Source organism: Myxocyprinus asiaticus, chromosome 12, assembly GCF_019703515.2.
Source record: "Myxocyprinus asiaticus isolate MX2 ecotype Aquarium Trade chromosome 12, UBuf_Myxa_2, whole genome shotgun sequence".
In the NCBI taxonomy this organism is placed as follows: domain Eukaryota; kingdom Metazoa; phylum Chordata; class Actinopteri; order Cypriniformes; family Catostomidae; genus Myxocyprinus; species Myxocyprinus asiaticus.
Genome location: NC_059355.1, coordinates 37,070,197 through 37,089,725, shown reverse-complemented (window position 1 = coordinate 37,089,725; position 19,529 = coordinate 37,070,197). Strand labels below are relative to the sequence as shown.

General features: G+C 41.9%; 1 protein-coding gene across 1 annotated transcript in view; it reads right to left on the bottom strand.

Moving 5' to 3' along the window:
* The window catches only part of LOC127449293 (electroneutral sodium bicarbonate exchanger 1-like), a 66,041-nt gene that overhangs the window by 22,414 nt on the left and 24,098 nt on the right, over positions 1-19,529 (bottom strand). Inside the window, exons 13-15 of the mRNA XM_051712633.1 lie at positions 19,031-19,164; positions 8,757-9,002; positions 6,407-6,512 (exon numbers count right to left, since the gene is read on the bottom strand). Of these exons, the coding sequence (XP_051568593.1) occupies positions 6,407-6,512; positions 8,757-9,002; positions 19,031-19,164 (486 nt within the window). The remainder of the gene's footprint in view (positions 1-6,406; positions 6,513-8,756; positions 9,003-19,030; positions 19,165-19,529) is intronic.

The window sequence follows — 19,529 nt, the reverse complement described above, 5'->3', positions numbered from 1 at the left end:
TACTGATGTTTTTGTAGCTATTTATTGTATTTTTATTTATTCTTTTTCTCAGTGTTCATTTCTAGAATTTATTGACATTGTATAATAATAATGTCAAATATTATTTGATAAAAAATACTTGTTTAAGAAAGCAGCCATCTGAGTACCTTTGCATAGTCATATCAGTGCAAAATCGGTGAACAATCCACATAGAAAAGGTCTGTTTTCATTCCAGCTCAAAAATGAACTATATCGATCACCATATCGGTAATCGGTGAATTTTCCCCCCTCTAAAATCGGTATCGGTCTCAAAAATCCCATATCGGTCGGGCAGTATTCTTTATAACACAACTGTAATGTGTATTCACATTGGGGGAATGATTGTAAAGTACTTTCAGAGTGTAGTTGGTGAAAAGAAAAATATCTCCAATTTCCAGGTTCAACAACTGCTACATATACACACTACTGCTAAATAGTAAATACACTGGCTTTCTGACTCAACACCCTGAGATTCTATGAACTCAAAAGTGTGTTCTCAGGGAAAATGTGTGTCATGTTTGTGAGCAATTTATTTCTTGGCACTTTCAAGATAATGTTTTATTAGGTACAACATTATAATCTTTGGGGGAATAGATAGTTAATTGTGAAGGGTATGATTTTTATTGTTTTTCTTGTTTGTGCTATTTGCACTATCTGTCTTTAAAGAAGTATTCTCTTTCATGAATTTACATCCACACCTGTTAATATTTATTCTACAGATAATGTACCTAAAGGTAGCAAACAACAGTCGCTCTGACACCCATTTGTAGTGAGGCTGTGAGTGAACATGGGTTTCCAATGAGGTAACAGTATGTAAAATAGAAACTTAATATATTTGCCAACCTTTACTGTTGTCACACAATACTGCTGTTATCTCTGCTTAACCTGATAGTCCATAATCAATTGTGTGTAACTGTAATGCATCATAATGTTTGATGCTTTGTTTGTAGACTGAGAGGTTGTCATGGAGGTGAAAATGTAAGAAGTAGCACAACTAAAGTTTTCAGTTCGTGGAACTGACAACAACAGCTTCATTAGTAAAAGTGTTCATAATCGGAGGTGGTGTTGGTGTGCTGACAACTTAAGTTGTGTTTTTGTTTGTCCTTTCATTGTCATAAGGGCAGCTGATCTAAGATGTGTGTAGAATGTCTAGGGCTGCCCCCGACCAAAGATTTTCCTAGTCGACTAGTAGTCGTTAGTTTAAGCCATTAGTTGACTAGTTGTCGCACGTTTATGATATTCATTTAATTACTTAAATATGTATTTTTTGGGGGCATCAGAAAATGGTTTGAGTTCCAAGGCTGAGAAAGAATGTTATAAGTAACATTGCTAACACTGTTCTACATTACAGAGAAATACTAAACTGTAATAATGAGCCTTTAAAATATACATTTTACAAGCGCACACGAAGCAAGCTGCAGCGACACCGGCAAAAGCGGTAATGATTCTGAATGTGTCAGAAAAACCAGCAAGGAGACTGTCTGTACATTTTGTTAATTTATAGAGAGAAATGCACATTAGGGCTGTGCCGACAGATGATGATCTCGGGGATCGACGATGGTCATTGGTCAGAGTGATCACCAATAGCTGATGCTTTTGACGATGTCAAGACGATACTTGGCTTGTTTTCCTATTAATGTATTCAATTATTATTATTATTAGGCTATTATTATTATCAAATTAATATTACAAATAATTTGCCCGTAGACACACAGACATGTGCTTGAAGAAACACACTTTATAATATTATTTAGAACAGATGACAGGAAAGCCGTCTATGCGCATGTAAGACACGCTGATATGGAGGCATTCAATCTCGTGGAACACACGCATGTAAAAGGTTCTCACTCTTTCTTTATTTCTGTCTTCTGAATTATTATTAAAAAATTTTTTGCAAGAACAGTATCGTCTATGAGTGCTGCAAATAACCTCAGACATCTCAGCTCAGGAGGTGCTTTGAGTTCAGTTCACTTTATTTCCACAGAGCAGTTCACTGTGAACACAACTCTACAGCCTGTATATCTGTATATATTAAAACATAAAATAATACAAAAACACGTTCACCTCGAACCATGATTTATATTTCAGTGATTATTATCATCATTATTATTTTTACATTCATAATTCTTTTTATGTCTTCATTTGTGTAAGTAATTTTCCACCTGCATGTTTAGACGGATTCTTGCCTAACGGTAAATGGAAAGGTGGTTACTTATATATATATATATATATATATATATATATATATATATATATATATATATATATATATATATATATAAATTTTTTTGATCACTTCATTATTTTAATTGCTCTTTCATTTTGTTTGGAGTAATTTTTGAATTTAGAAATGTATTTGATTTAAGTTTTTTGTTTTTTAAATAAATGAATTTAATTTTCAATGCAAAATCACTAAAGCACAAATATTCACTGATCTCTCAGCCCAGGGGTTGCCGATGTAATTGGACATTATGAGATAGTAGGTCTAACCCTGCTTAACGAGAATTATCCCGTAGTAACACCTAGCGTCCAACCAGTGGTAATACCAGTTCGTTAGTTTGATTGTGACCAACCAACCAATCAAAACTTGGTCGACCAAGACTTTTCTCATCGACTAACATTTAGTCGACTATTAGGGGGCAGCCCTAAGAATGTCAGAGCTTTACTATGGAAATAAGGATATCTTCTTATCCATATCCTTATTTCCATAGTAAAGCTCATTCTATGAACTGAAAACATTAGCTGTGCTTCTTCTACATTTTCACCACCACTTATGACAATGAAAGGACAAACAAAAACACAACTTAAGTTGTCGGCACACCAACATAACCTCTGATTATGAACACTTTTACTAATGAAGCTGTTGTTGTCAGTTCCACGAACTTAAAACTTTAGTTGTGCTACTTCTTACATTTTCACCTCCATGACAACCTCTCAGTCTACAAACAAAGCATCAAACATTATGATGCATTACAGTTACACACAATTGATTATGGACTATCAGGTTAAGCAGAGATAACAGCAGTACTGTGTGACAACAGTAAAGGTTGGCAAATATATAAGTTTCTATTTTAATACATACTGTTTTCTCATTGGAAACCCATGTTCACTCACAGCCTCACTCCAAATGGGTGTCAGAGCGACTGTTGTTTGCTACCTTTAGGTACATTATCTGTAGAATAAATATTAACAGGTGTGGATGTAAATTCATGAAAGAGAATACTTTAAAGACAGATAGTGCAAATAGCACAAATAAGAAAAATCTTACCCTTCACAAATAACTATCTATTCCCCCAAAGATTATAATGTTGTACCTAATAAAACATGACATCCCTTGAAACACTGAAAGTGCCAAGAAATAAATTGCTCACAAACATGACACACATTATCCCTGAGAACACACTGATGAGTTCATCGCATCTCAGGGTGTTGAGTCAGAAAGCCAGTGTAAATAGCAGTAGTGTGTATTTGTTGTACCTGAAAATGAGAGATTTTTTATTTTTACCAACTGCACTCTGAAAGTACTTTATAATCATTCACCCAATGTGAATACACATTACAAATGTGATATAAAAAACGGCATGCAGACATACCTGATTAGTTTGTGGTTGGTGTCAGGAGAGCCCCTTGGACCATCCGTTATCCAGCATCTGGTATAGAGTTCTTCACATCTGTCGCCAGCTCATCATCAGTACAGGTGCAATACAATGCTCTTACTGACATATTGTTGTCAGCCAACCTCCTAAACAATGTTGCTCAAGAGACTCCCAGTAGTTTGGCAACACATTTCAGAGGCAGCCCAAGTTTTAAATCTTGGATGCCCCTCTCCACATCCACTGTCACACACACCTAAATGCAGGTATTCCAGTGTCCAGAGCCTGTCTTTGAGACATGTACCATACAATGGTGGAGAATGTAACCAGAGTCGCTGGAGGATGCAACACTTAAATTCCTAAGGAATTAAGAAAAAAAAAATACATTCAGACCTTATTGAAAATATCAGAGCTTTAAACAAATAACTGTGCTGATGTTGTCTCAGGATGACAAGCTATAGGGGTTGTAAAAAACAAAACAAACCTTCTACATGCATAAATGTATTCAAATTTTGTTATTGAATAAAGAAAAATATAGAAATCAAGTAGTCGTTGACTTTACATACACTCAGATCACTGAATAATTATGATTATAATTAAAGCTAAAATTTTACCATTTTCCTTTCAATTACTAGTAATTCTAAATGTGGTACCTATGGTTTTCTGGCTAAAATAATGTAAATTCAATCCATATAATGTGATAGCAAAACTACTTTTTCAGAAATAAAACATAGGTTGTTTTAATGAAACCAATGAAATTGTTACATTTATTAAACCATGACAAAGAGGAATTATTCACAGTTTTCTCCACTCTTGTGGTACCTATGATTACTACAACCTTCCTACAAACACTAGAATTAAAATATCTTTTAAATTTTAAGACAGCTAGCTTTTCTTCAGAAAGTGTGACTACTGGTCATTTGCATTAGCTTTGCAGATCTGCAAATGCCACACTTCATTATCAAAAACAAACTAAAATGCCATGAGACAGAGTAGAAAGTCTGCTTTACTTACTCGTAGAGTGTGGTCTGCTGCAATGCTGAAATGCTGAAAATGTCCCTCTGTGCACTAATGCAGTCACATTGCGCAAAACAAAATAACGTTATGCTTCTCGAGTCAGATCAGTATGGCGTGTTATGATTGGTGGATTAAAAGCTCAATGTGACTGGCTAAAGAGGACTTCTCCCAAAAAAACGTATTTGTGAATCGCAACCTGGAAGGAAGGTCTCAAAAATAGCCACGCACAAATCCAAAGTGATCCACACACGTGACGATTTGCAAATGCAGATTCAATAATCCATGAATAAATGTAACAACATTCACCCATTTGTGATGCAAATTAATTTAAGAACTTGATAGATACATATTTGTGAAAACATTTTGAATTTATTAAAGTGAGATGTATTTGTGTGGGTAATCGGGGAAATATCTGTGCTCTCACTTGTGTATTTATGAATTGTATTTTGAATTTATGTATCGGATTTTGAGAATGTGGATTGTGCTGTGCATTTATGAATTGTATTCTGTATATATATTATTTTTGAGATCATTCTGGCTCCATATATTTTAGACTAATAATTAAAATGGTGTACATTACTAATTAACATTTCTAACATAGGCTAATTTGCCATGGGTTACCTGAAGAACTTCTTATGGACCTTATTCACGATAGCATCATCTTTACTTTTTGACTGGAATGACAATGACTGTGAGGGACTTACAGTACCTTCAATGGGTTGTACTGTTGTTTAAAGTGTTTTGAATCGATCCACTGACTAAACATTAACAAAAAATTAAAAAAAAACTCTTTCCATGAAATTTCAGTAGACAAAAAAAAACTCCAGTAATCATGAGCAGTGGATATTAGATGTGATCTATGAGCTTTAAACAGCTTTATACAGCTTTTTTACTCACAGCCATATTTTAATTAATGTCAAAAATCAAATATGCCACTACTGTGAATAAGGTCTATGCGTTTTTGTAATGGGAGTTTTGCATTTATGAGTAAAATAAGTTCTGTGGTTAAAAGTGCTTGAAGAGACTTTTCATGTTTTTTTTCCTGAACAAAAATCACACAAATCCATATCTCAAACATGATTTTTGAAGCCATTGTGTGTTTTTTTTATTTTTTATATGGTGCTAACAAGTTGCTTAAAAAGGACTACAATAGTTGTCTGTTTCATCAAGCACATACATTTACATGCTTGTGGTAGTTGTAGTCCTTTTTTGGCAACTTGCTAGCAACATTCGATTTTTAAAACACATCAGCTTCAAAATGTACTTTTGATGTACTGATTGACTCTGTGTCTAATTTATGTTTTTATAAAACAAAACGTGAAAGTCTCTTAAAAACGTTTTAATCACAGACCTGACAAATCCAGAACTGCCATTAAAAAATCCATTGGAAATTCCAGAAGAAAGCCATGGCAATCAAATGTTTATTGTCTCTCAGGTTTTAGGTGGATAACCTGAATAGCTCTATGCTACTAACATCATTCTTGTAACCCCCTATTATCAGAAGCTTTTGGTTGTGGAATAAATGAACCAAACATCTGAGAATAGGGTATATTGGTATTGGTAACCAGAAAAACCTTTGTGTGTTGATGAGGCATCCACACTGATAAATGTTAAAATAGAGTCGAAAGCCTCATATTGGCCAGTTAAACATGAGCAAAAATGACTTAGTGCACCTTTAAGGTAAGGTCAATTAAGAATGTTTCAGTTTACAGTTTTGTTACTGTACTGTAAAATCTGCTTTGCTGTGATTTGTTTGCATGAGGGAGTGTGTGAGGTACCGTTACAGTGAGGTTGCTCCACGACACTGCAGAGGCTGTGATGTTTCTGTGACTCCACAGCTCTAGTGTTTTATTACTGGGATTGTCAGGCTCTGCACACCTACAGCTGATGGCACACAACAAAGTTTCTGGTTAGAACGAGTTCACAAACAATGAATTTGTATAAATGACTAAAACAAATCCAGGCAAAATCCAAATCATGTATTTTAAAAAGTCTTTGGTGACATGTTTCTGTCAGGGTTCAGCCACCTCTGTTTTTTTTTTTTTTTTATATATATACTTTTTTGTGGCTGAATTCTGACATGTTTTGTGTCATGTTGTATGAACACGTCTTTGTTTGGTTTTCATTGCCATGTGTTCTTGTGTCTTGTCATTTGTTGTACGAGTGCACTTGGCTTTGTGTTTTCTCATTGTCATGTGCACTTGTGTCAGTTCAGTCGTGAATGATCCCCCCATTGTTACCTTGTTATTAGTTAATTTGCACCTGCCTTCCCTCATTACCCTCCTCATTTCCTTCCCTATTTAACCTCATTGTGTTTTCTGTCCCGTGCCAGTTTGATGTGGAAGTTTCCCTGTCATAGTGTTTGGACTTGGGGTTGGTTCATGAGTTACCTGTCCCACAGGGTGTATTGGATTACACCTTACTATGTGCAGCCTCCCAAGATCGACCAATCTATTGTCTCCCCCCAACCCCCATCCAGTCACACCCCCAGATCTCCTATAAATTGCAAGCGGTGGAGGAGAAGGAGGATCAGTTCAGCTGCAGTCCCCGTTGTCGAGCCAGCTGCTCACTGATGGTGGCGGCCAGGCTGGCTGTTGTCAAGTAAGTCTGTCCAGTTCCTGTGGCCGTCCACGAGCCTGTCCAGCCCCCAGTGGAAGCCACCAAATCTGCCCCTTTGCCAGCAGCTGCCACCGCCAAATCTGACCCTTCAACTGCGGCTGCTGTCCCGGGTCTGCCTGACCTCTGTCCAGCGCTGCCATCACCCTGTCTGACTCTTCTCCAGAGGTCGCCTACATGCCTCACCTCTGTGCAGTGGTCATCGCCCTGCCTGACCTCATCCTGGTCCTCAAGCCTCCTCCCTGTCTGCCGGATCCCACCCCCCACCTGGGTCCTCCTCCCATCGACGAGCCTGTCCAGTTCCCCGTGGCCATGGACGGGTCTGTCCAGTCCCCAGTGGTTACAATGTGAGCAGAAAAATTGACTTGTGTATTTCCCATGACATTTACATTTGACTTTTGTTGCCTTTGATAAATGGCATTGCACACTGTTTTGGGTTGACATAAAATTCCACTAGACATTTTCACTAGAAACTGAAAATGTTTTTAACATTCATGGAATGCTTCTTAAATGTTTTTATTTTATGTACTGTAGATTTTGACAGCATTAAAAAAAGGCATGAATCCGGGGATCATTTTTTTATTATTATTATGATCCATTATGCTCCAAAGAACTAACATCTCCCACGATCTTAATTCTTCACTTTCAACGTGATTATGTGTAGGGAATGTGGATGTGTGTGTGTCTTTATTTCAAAAACTTTTATGAGAGCTGCCTTGCTATCTACTTTCTATGTAGGCAGTTATTGTACTTTTTAGGCAGAGACCTAACCATCATGGAACCTCATATGTATGAAGGTAAATTAGTGCCTAAAAGATCTGCATGCGCAGAGAAAGATTTGTGAAATGTAAATCAATTTGCAAAAGTAAAAAAATAAAAAATGCATGCGCACATAACATTTTGTAAAGGTTTAAATCAAGATGCAAGCATAAGAAAAAGTGTATATTAAAATACTGCAAATCTTGTTCCTTACACTTGCAACTTGATTTGCGGTGAATCCATTTTGCTGTTCATGACACCCTTTCTTTGATTGCATATCGCTGATTGCAGGTTTGCAATGTTTTTGGCCATATTTAGCCGAAAAAACAGTTACATATTCACAACACATGAATTACACTCATGTAAAGCATTAACATATTGCAAATCTTTGTTTCTTATGCTTGCAACTTGATTTACACCTTTGCAAAACATTCTGCGTGTTTGCGTCTTTTTGCTCTTGCAATCTGATTTATGTTTTCACAAATATTACTCTGCGCATGCAAATCTTTCTAGGATGCTTGTAACTTAATTTACACTTTTAAAAATCTTACTGTACACATGCAAATCTTGAAGGCATTCATTTATCTTCATACTTACGTGACTGATTTCATATACTCTACACAGAGAGACTTGTTTAACATTTACAGTTGATTCCAATAGAATGTGACCTTAGTGTGTTATTATGATGCCTTAAAATGATACCTATGTAGGCAGCTCACTAGGGTTTGGAACAAAGCTCATTTGTATACTCACTAAGCCAGTGTGAGTTTGTCCAGATCTCCATGTCTGTTGATGGGGTACAGTTCTCTAAGGTGGAAAAGCTTCTCTAGGGCCTCATAAATAAAGATGAGGCAGATGAGCGCAGCGAAAGCTTCCTCTGTGAAACGTGTAATGTAACAGACCAATGAGCTGGCGTCAGTCGCAACAAGAATCAGACACAGGAAGGCTGTCCACAGACCGATACATGTGCGCAGGGACAGGTATGAGAGATCATAGTCTCTAGAGGGACAAAAAGGTAAAGGAGAGAAAAGATAAATAAGGTTTAAATCCAAGAAAACAAGATTATATGTTAAAAAGTTGTATCAAAACTTACAGTAAAAATTAGACAGATTTATAAGCGATATGAGTACTGAATAGCAGTAAAGGACTAGAGCCATTTCCCTGAAATGAACTTATTTTGTGTGCTTATTTTACATTTATCATATAAATAATGAGTTTTAAAACAAGAGAACAAGACAGAGAATAATGCTTTTATATATATATATATATATATATATATATATATATATATATATATATATATATATATATATCTATACACACACACTGGCAGCCAAAAGTTTGGAATAATGTACAGATTTTGTTGTTTCAGAAGGAAATTGGTACTTTAATTCACCAAAGTGGCATTCAACTGATCACAAAGTATAATCAGGACATTACTGATGTAAAAAAACAGCAACATCACTATTTGAAAAAAGTCATTTTTGTTCAAATCTAAACATTTCCATCAGCCATCACTCCAACACCTTATCCTTGAGTAATCATGCTAAATTGCAAATTTGGTCCTAGAAAATCACTTGCCATTATATCAAACACAGTTGAAAGCTATTTGGTTCGTTAAATGAAGCTTTACATTGTCTTTGTGTTTGTTTTTGAGTTGCCACAGTATGTTATAGACTGGCATGTCTTAAGGTCAATATTAGGTCAAAAATGGCAAAAAAGAAACAGCTTTCTCTAGAAACTCATTGGTCAATCATTGTTTTGAGGAATGAAGGCTATACAATGCTTGAAATTGCCAAAGAACTGAAGATTTCATACAAAGGTGTACATTACAGCACAGGTCTTCAACCATTTTCAGGCCAAGGACCCCTTTGTGGGTAGAGAGACAGAGCTGGGACCCCCGTTACATATTATATAAAGTTGAGTGTTGCGTTTTATGTTTATAAAAACATGTATGGTGCTATGGTACCATATTATTGTATGTACATACTTCATGATGTTTACATTGCAAAGCCATTGAAATAATCATTAAATGATGCCCTGCTGAAAAGAGCAGCTAAAACCAGCATAAACTGGCTGGCTGGTTTTAGCTGGTCACCCAGTCTGGTCATACAATAGCTGGTCAGGCTGGTTTTAAAGGGGTTTTGAACAATTTTTTAGCTTGTCAGCCTGGCCAAGCTAGTTTAAGCTGGGATGCTAGCTGGTCTCCCAGCTTGACCAGCTAAAAAAAGTGTTAAAACCCCCTCTGAAACCAGCTAACTGACCAGCCTGGCTAGGCTGGGTGACCAGCTAAAACTAGCCAACCAGCTTAGGCTGGTTTTAGCTGGTCTTTTAGCAGGGACAGCAGGGGTCTGCAACATTTTTGCATGAAGTGACATTTTCAATTTCCACTGTTAATCCCTGTGCCAAACCTCCTCCAAAAAGAAAGAAAAAGACAGACAGATAGATAGACAGACAGACAGAAAGAAAAACAGACAGACCTTGTCCATGCAGAATAAAACAACTTTTATAAGGTTACTAAAATGGAGTCTTCATCTCATGTGAGTGATCGATTTTATACATATATTTCAAAATTACTGTTCATTTCATTGAGTAAAAATTTGTAATGAGGAAAACGTCTTGGTTACTGTCGTAACCTCCGTTCCTTGATGGAGGGAATGAGACGTTGTGTTGATGTAGTGACACTAGGGGTTGCTCTTGGGAGCCCCAAACACCTCTGATCTTTGAGAAAAAGCCAATGAGAATTGGCAAGTGGAATTTGCATGCCACTTCCCCGGACATACGGGTATAAAAGGAGCTGGCTCGCAACCACTCATTCAGGTTTTGTGCTGAGGAGCCGAGACAGGGTCCCGGACATTTCAGCAGGTAGTACAGCATTGTGGCAAGAGGGACATATCTTGTTCCCTCCATCAGGGAACGGAGGTTACGACAGTAACCAAGACATTCCCTATCTGTCACTTACTCTACGTTGTGTCGATGTCCCTATACACAACTTGCTGAACTGTGTTATGTAGACTGCCGATGCAGGTGCAAGCAAGCTGCTGCGTGTGTAATAGCAGGTGCACCGGTCTGCACCTAGCCTCCCCCAACGCCCCAAAAGACACCATGTAGTTCCACACATCCCTGGGGGGGGAGATACGTGACTAGTATGGGAGCAGGCCACACCAGCCGCGGCCTTTTCTCTCTATGTTTTTTCTCTCCACAGAGTATTTAGATTCGGCTGGGGCCATCTAACGCTATTATTTGCGACGAGGAAGGAGTTCTTTTCCCTTCCTATTCTTTCAGGGGGAAAAGACACCGCGGAGACCACATCCTGCCCGAAGGGGAGGTTAACATGTGGCAAATACGTTGTGTGGACTCACCAGCCGCACACGGAAGAGGCGCGGTGGTAGGTCCTGCCCGAAGGAGAGGAGCTCTACAAACACAGTGACCAGAGGCAGAGAGGGCTCTGCCCAAGGGAGACACGGGTCGACCGATAGGGAGACCATACTGCGGAAAATACATCACAGGGGGCTACCGGAGGTAACCGGCCCCTGTGGAGCACCTACCCCAGTACAGGGCACGCTAGCACACATACTGGGTCTGGCTAGGAATTCCTCCACTGAATTCACCAGCAACAGGGCTAGGGAGGAAAGACATCCAGGGTTCACGGACTCGTGAACTCGCATGGGAGAAAAGAGCGCAAGTCTTCGCCTCACGGAGGGGAAAGGCGCTGTACACAAACGATACACCCGGCCAGCTGTCCCGCACACTTACCTGTTCGTACCCGACAATACACGGGACAAAACCGGCTCAACCCGAAGGTATTGGGTGTTGTCCAACCCGCTGCCCTGCAGATGTCTGCTAGAGAGGTGCCATTGGCCAGTGCCCATGAGGATGCCACACTCCTCGTAGAGTGTGCTCGTATTCCCAAAGGGGCAGGCATGGCCAGGGCCTGGTATGCCAGCACGATGGCATCCACGATCCAGTGGGAAAGCCTCTATTTGGAGACAGCGTTCCCTTTCCACTGTCCGCCAAATCAGACAAAGAGCTGCTCAGAGCGTCTAAAGCTCTGCGTGCGATCCAAGTAGGTGTGCAAAGCATGCACCGGACACAGCAACAATAAGGCTGGGTCTACCTCCTCCCAGGGCAGTGCTTGCAGGCTCACCACCTGATCCCTAAAAGGGGTCGTGGGAACCTTGGGCACATAGCCCAGCCGAGTCCTCTGGACCGAATTCCAGGCAGGTGTCGCTGACAGAGAACACCTGCAGGTCCACAACCCTCTTGATGGAGGTGAGCGCGGTCAGGAGGGCCATCTTCAAGGAGAGGGCTTTCAGCTTGACTCTAAAGGCTCAAACGGGGCTCTCCGAAGGCCCAGAAGGACCACGGAGAGATCCCATGAGGGGAATAGGCACAGCCTAGGAGGATTCTCTCAGGAACCTGATGATCAGGTCGTGCTTCCCTATGGACTTACCCTCCACTGTGTCGTGGTGTGCCGCTATGGCGGCCACATACACCTTCAAGGTGGATGGGAACAGCCACCCCTCCAGCCTCTCCTGCAGGAAGGAAACTTGTACTGTACTTGTACTTGTACTGATACGTCCGGCCCTCAAAAGCAAACCGTAGGAAGGGTCTGTGTCATGGTAGAATCGAAACGTGGAAGTACGCGTCCTTCAGGTCTATCGCCACAAACCAATGGGTCTTTGATGCTTGATGCTGGACGCACGCTAAAATGCGTTTCTGCATCAGCATTTTGAACGGGAGTCTGTGCAAGGCCCGGTTCAGCACTCGCAGGTCCAAGATTGGTCGCAACCCACCGCCTTTCTTTGGCATGATGAAGTAAGGGTTGTAAAACCCTTTCCTCATCTCGGCTGGAGGGACAGGCTCTATCGCGTCTGTGGCAGCAGGGGCGTGGTCGAGCGTCCGTCCGGAGAGAGAGAAAGCGGTAAGGGCGAGATTATGTGTAACACCTGTCTCTAATTCCAGTGAGCATGGGGAGAGCGGCATATAAGCAGCCACACCACCAGCAGAGAGGGTGAGAGAGTCTGGCACAAAGAAGGCCACGGTGCTCCTGAAGCTGAAGCTGTTACGTTTAACCTGTTATGTTTATGAAGCTGATGTGTTTAAGTGACTACATGTTTATGAAGCTGATGTGTTAAATGCCTACGTGCCTGTGAAGCTGATGAGTTTGTGAAGTTGTAAAACACTGAAGTGGCCTATTAAAAGTCCTACCTGAGCCAGGAAAAACTTGCTTCCCTGTGTTCTCCTTCCCGCCTGTTGTGAAGCTGTTCTACAGCATCCTTTTGTCGAAGGACTGCGATCTCCGCGCACAGGGCGGTGGCGTTCTCGCCCTTCACCAAGGTGAAGTGGACACCAGGCGAACTGAATCACGTAGCCAAATCGGATGGTCCTGGCCAACCACCACAATGGGTTAGAGAGCGCTAGCCACGCGTCCAAACTCCGGACGAGGGGCACTAAGGGGACAATCACATCTGACATACCTGGAGGCGGGTCCTCCCGCCGGGGGGGAGCAGGAGACGCCACGTCGAGGAGCCTCGCTTCATCCCGTGGTCATGGCCATGTTGAGGGGAACCTCAAAGCACTTACCTTGCTCCATGCGCCCGGCATAGAGCGGGTCGGTGACAGAGGAGGAGGGCCTTTTTGGCTGTCCTCGTAACTCGTCATAACCGGCTGGCTGGGGGTGTGACTGTTGTGTGGCCGGGCACGTGAAGGTGGGGGGCCCGCGTTCGTGGCACCCTGGCCACAAATGCTCGGTGTCTGGTCGCCGTGATAACAGCGGCCATGAATGCCGGCTGTGTGACCCAAGGAGAGAGGAAACCACTCTTTTTTTTGACAATGTGGGTACCGCAGCCCGTCCGGGGTGCGGCGAACACAAAACAAAAGGGAACAAAAGATTCTCCTCCCGGCCCTCCACCGGGGGACGGAGTGATCTGGACACCAACTCCAGGGTTCCCGGCGGACGTCTTCCTAGTCGGGTCGTCCATATCAGGGGCACTTAGGAGCCTTCTTCTGGGTCTTAGCGCCGGACCATTAGGCGGGGGCGTCAGCTTCCTGCGGGGGGGCTCTACGGCGGGGCCGAGAACTTGGTTCGGGCTGAGGCGGAGCCACCTGGGCTTTCGCTGCTGCAGGGGGACGCCCTCGGCGAGCAGACGGGGTACGGGATCTTGAGCCACGCCGGGGCAAGATGTGCTGGGCAAAGTCCTCGACGGTGTCGCCAAATAGGCCGATCTGGGAGATGGGCGCGTTCAGGAAACGAACCTTGTCGGCGTCCCTCATCTCGACCAGATTAAGCCATAGGTGGTACTCCTGCCTGAGTGCTCGCGCCGTGACCTTCGTCGCCCGGAGGGCGAGGTTGGTCGCCAAGCGCAGCTCCTTCATCACATCGGGATCAGGACTACCCTCGTGCAGCTCTTTCAGTGCCTTGGCCTGGTGTACTTGCAGGAGGGCCATGGCATGCAGGGCGGTGGCGGCCTGTCTAGCAGCACTGTAGGCTTTGGTCACCAGAGACGACGTAGTCCTACAGGCCCTGGAGGGGAGTGCCAGATGATTCTGCCAGGTGGCAGAATTTTGCGGGCACAGGTGCACCGCAACCGCCTTGTCCTCCTGAGGAATCTCCGTATATCTCTCGGCCGTGCCGCCATCGAGTGTTGTGAGAGCGGACGAACTGGGAAGTCGGGTTTGGACAGAAAAAGGCGGGCGTGGCCGTGAGCAGCACCCCGAACCCAGAAACCAATCGTCAAGCCGTGAGGGCTCAGGGATGGGTGGAGGGTTCCAACTCGCTCTCCGATGCTGCTATCAAAACCTCATCCATCTTGTGAGCTCCGAAAGAGACATTAGGCTGGCACTGAGGCGAGCTGCCTGTCTCATCCCAGAACTGGACCGGTGCAAACGAGCGTGCTGGGGAATGGGCGGTCCACGGGGGATTACCCGGCAGAGCCGTACCTATTGGAGCCCCCAAATCGCCTCCAGCGTCAACCGAGCCGGCCTCATACCCATAGGTAGAAGGCCCAGTGCGGGGGGCGGCTGGAGTGGCTTTCCCCTGGAAGAAGGAAAGCCGCGACCACAACGTTGCCATGGTCATGTTCTCGCAATGCGAACATGAACCATCTGCGAATGCTGCCTCAATGTGATTACAGCCCAGGCACGTGAGGCAGCAATCGTGGCCATCGGAGGTGGAGAGATATCGACTGCACCCAGGAATTACACAAAGACGGAAGGCATCTTTAAAAAGAAGCTGTCCGTCAATGCGTGCTCATTTAGAGGAAAATATACTCTTATTTCTCAGAACATATACACTTTTGGAGGCTGTCGAAGCGCCCAGGGGCGTACTCTGCGCTGATCGTGCAGAGGGAGAGAAATCCGCTGAAATGCGCCATATATCCAACAGCATACGCTTCATAAAGAGGTGAATGGACTGGCAGTGAAGTTCAGCTGTGTGAGAATCAAACACTCGGCTCCGAAGAAAAAATCTGAATGAGTGGTTGCGAGCCAGCTCCATTTATACCCGTATGTCCGGGGAAGTGGCATGCAAATTCCACTCGCCAATCCTCATTGGCCTTTTCTCATAGGACAGAGGTGTTTGGGGCTCCCAAGAGTGACTCCTAGTGTCACTACATCGACACAACATCGAGTGAGTGACAGATAGGGAACAATGAGTCACTGTCTTGTATGTGTGGAACGTTAAGGACTGTGTAGCTTGCCAGCTTGATAATCTCAGCGGTAACTATTTATTTATACCAGGAAAGTAAGCTATTGTTCTGAAAGCAAAAAGCAACTAATAATAAAAAAAACTGTAGGTTGTCATCTGCTCAACCGCACAGGTCGACCAACGCAAAGCAGATGCGTTTTACTCACACGACCCTCCACTGCAGCGCTGCTAAACCTGATGTGTGTCGCGCATTGAGCGGCTCGTGATGAGCGGTGGTCATGTGAAGGGTTTATCCGGGCTTCTACTGACTAGCGCTATTTAGTCACACTTTAAGATTTGGCATGCAGCTGCGAAGGACTTCAACATGTGGATAGACTAAAATTTATACTTCTCTCTCTCGCTGTCGCTCGCATGCGAGTGAGTGATTCTTACAAATGCCAATGGTGGATCAAGCAATAATTTGCGGACCTCCTGAGGTACCACCGCGGACCCCCTGTTGAAGACCCTTGCACTACATTCTTCAAAGACAAATGACAACTGGCTCTAACAAGGACAGAAAAAGATGTGGAAGGCCAGATGTACAACTAAACAAGAGTATAGGTACATCAGAGTCTCAAGTTTGAGAAATAGATGCCCCACATGTCCTCGGCTGACAGCTTCATTGAATTCTACCCACTCAACACCAGTTTCATGTATAACAGTTAAGAGAAGACTCAGGGGTGCAGGCCTTGTGGGAATAATTGCAAAGAAAAAGCCACTTTTGAAACAGAAAAACAAAAAGAAAAGGTTAGAGTGGGCAAAGAAACAGATATTGGACAATATACAGGTATAATTGGAAAAGAGTGTTATGGAGCTTAACCCCATTGAGATTTTTTGGGATTAGCTAGACTGTAGGGTGCGTGAGAAGTGCCCGACAAGACAGCCAAATGGCAAGTGCTACAGGAAGCATGGGGTGAAATGTCACCTGAGTATCTGGACAAATTGACAGCTAGAATGCCAAGGATCTGCAAAGCTGTCATTGATGCACGTGGAGGATTTTTTGGTGAGAACTCTCTGAAGTAGTTTAAGAAGTTCTGAAATTTTTTTTCAAATTGTAATAGTAATTTTTCACATTATTTTATTTTATTTATTTTTTCTTCCCTTTTCTCTCCAATTTGGAATGCCCAGTTCCCAATGCGCTCTGAGTCATCATGCTGGCATAGTGACTCACCTCAATCCGGGTGGTGGAGGACAAATCTCAGTTGCCTCCGCGTCTGAGAACGTCAAACCGCGCATCTTATCACGTGGCTTGATGAACACGTTACCGTGGAGACATAGCACGCGTGGAGGCTTCACACTATTCTCCGCGGCATCCAAACACAACTCACCATGCGCCCCACCGAGAGCGAGAACCACATTATAGCGACCACAAGCAGGTTACGCCATGTGACTCTACCCTACCTATCACTCAGCACACCCTGGATTTGATCTCGCGGCTCCAGGGGTGGTAGTCGGTGTCTTTACTCGCTGAGCTACCCAGGCCTTTTGGCCACCAGTGTATATATATATATATATATATATATATATATATATATATATATATATATATATATATATATATATATATATATATATATATATATATATATATATATATATATATATATATATATAGTGGCGAATTCTCAGGGCCAGCAAAGCCTTCTCTGCTGGCCTAACATGCCAAATAAATAAATATTTTTCATCCTTTCATTCTCAATCACCTTTTTGCCTATGTATTTTTAATCGCTTTCCACTCTTAATTAATCTACAAACAAATAGAGAAAAACGAAAAGTTTATCCACTCAGAATTTATTTCTTGATGCTTACAAGCAAAGTGTGACAGCTGTTTCACAAATAGCATGCCTGAAGCAGCGCCTGAGTCTGAGCTCCACCCCCTCAGGCCTTCAGAATTTCTGCAGAATCCCTCAACAGTGCAAATGAATGAGCAACTAAAATCAGATTGTCAGATTCATCAGCCAGATTGATTTATTTGTTCTTGGTGGGTGTGATCTTTAGGATATGTCCCGGTGGAGGCCTTCTAGCTGGCCTTGAGTGAGGCAATCACGCTTTAAGTGATGTAATTTGAAAGCGAAGAGCGCGAGATCTTGCTGACGAGTCGGCTGTCATCACTGCCGCTATCGCCATTGAGAAAGAGATCCTTATGGATTTAAAAACACGAGATGTTCTGCATGACTGTGTGATTGCTTAATTTATTAAACAGGAAAGGAGGACTGATTTTCACTTCAAGCAAATTGGTAAGTGCTTTTTGCATTGTTATTACAACATCAGAAATTTTCTAAGTGTAAATTAGGCTGCTTGAGCATTCAGTGTCGGATCAAGTTTTGAAATGTAGTGCTGCGTTCCATTCAACTCGGAAAGTCGGATTTTACTAAGATATGCATCTTTAAGTCAGAATTACAACTTGTAGGCTCATGCAGAAATTCTCAACTCCGATTTCACCGAGATGCAGGGGCATGATGTCACACAAACATGTCGACACTCAGGGAGATATATAAAGTAAATGATAAACATTCACTTTATTAAGTACCACATTATGTGGTTCTATCGATAAATGAGTTTGTTTCCACATTACATGATATTAAAGCTTGTTTAACAAACACCTGCAGAAACAGGTGTATAAAACATTATAATCTCTTTTGATAATCGTACACCTGAAGTACAAATGCTAGCGCTGCAGCACTGTTTATCAGTTGGGTTGCTTGGAGACATCTCTAATGAGAGTCAAACCCCTGCTAAGCTAACGGGAGCGCTGCAGTTCCGAATATGGAATGCATTTATGGTCGGAGATATCAAGTAGGAATATCCCACATCCAATTTGAATGGAATGCAGCATAACCGTGTACCCTGATGAAACGAAATTTATTGCAAGCAACATTTAAATCACAAATATTATTAGATAGATTTTTCCAGGTATTATAGACCTCCTTGGTAGATTCATATGAAAAATTATGATTTTTGAATGTCTGTTCGGGAGACGTTCATTTCATAAAACAGTCGTGCTTCAGTTAAAATTAGGCTTGCTTGAGCATTAAGTGTCGTTTCAAGTTCTGGCTTTTGTGTGTGGACGTGTTTTTAAAACGTCAGTTGGTATTACTAGTTAGCTGCGACATAATGTATGATGCCCAAAGGCATAGGATGTCTTTATTCATTGTGAAACTGTGTTTTCTTAATGGCATGAATCACACTGAAGGCCTGGACTTAAAATGCATGGCCTGCCACTGTGTATGTATATATATATATATGTATATATATATATATATATATATATATATATATATATAAAAATTATAAATTATAAAGAAGTACATTGTTAACATTTGTTCTAGTGTGTACTGACTTGCAGAACTTGAAGAGAATCTTTTCAAACACGAGAACAGGTCCCGTGCTGCCCAGTATAGTTAGTGGCTGTCCAGCAAACAGAGAGTACACTACTCCAGTCATTGAGGCTCCTAACAGAGACTCAATGGCACTCTGAAACACACAAATACACAAAAATAAAATTTCATTGCATGACATAACTACAGCTGCAGTGTTATGTATTTCACTTATGCAATTAAATTTATTAATTTATTTTTGCATCACGAAAAGATATTGTTGTTATTTGCACTCACACTTTAACAATATTACTGAACAACGAACACTGTAAAAAGTGGTAACCTGCAATTGTTACCTTAAAAATCTATTTCTGCCTGATCTAAGCCATATACACTACCGGTCAAAAGTTTTGAAACACTTGACTGAAATTTTTCTCATGATGTTAAAAATCTTTTGATCTGAAGGTATATGCTTAAATGTTTGAAATGAGTTTTGTAGACAAAAATATAATTGTACCACCA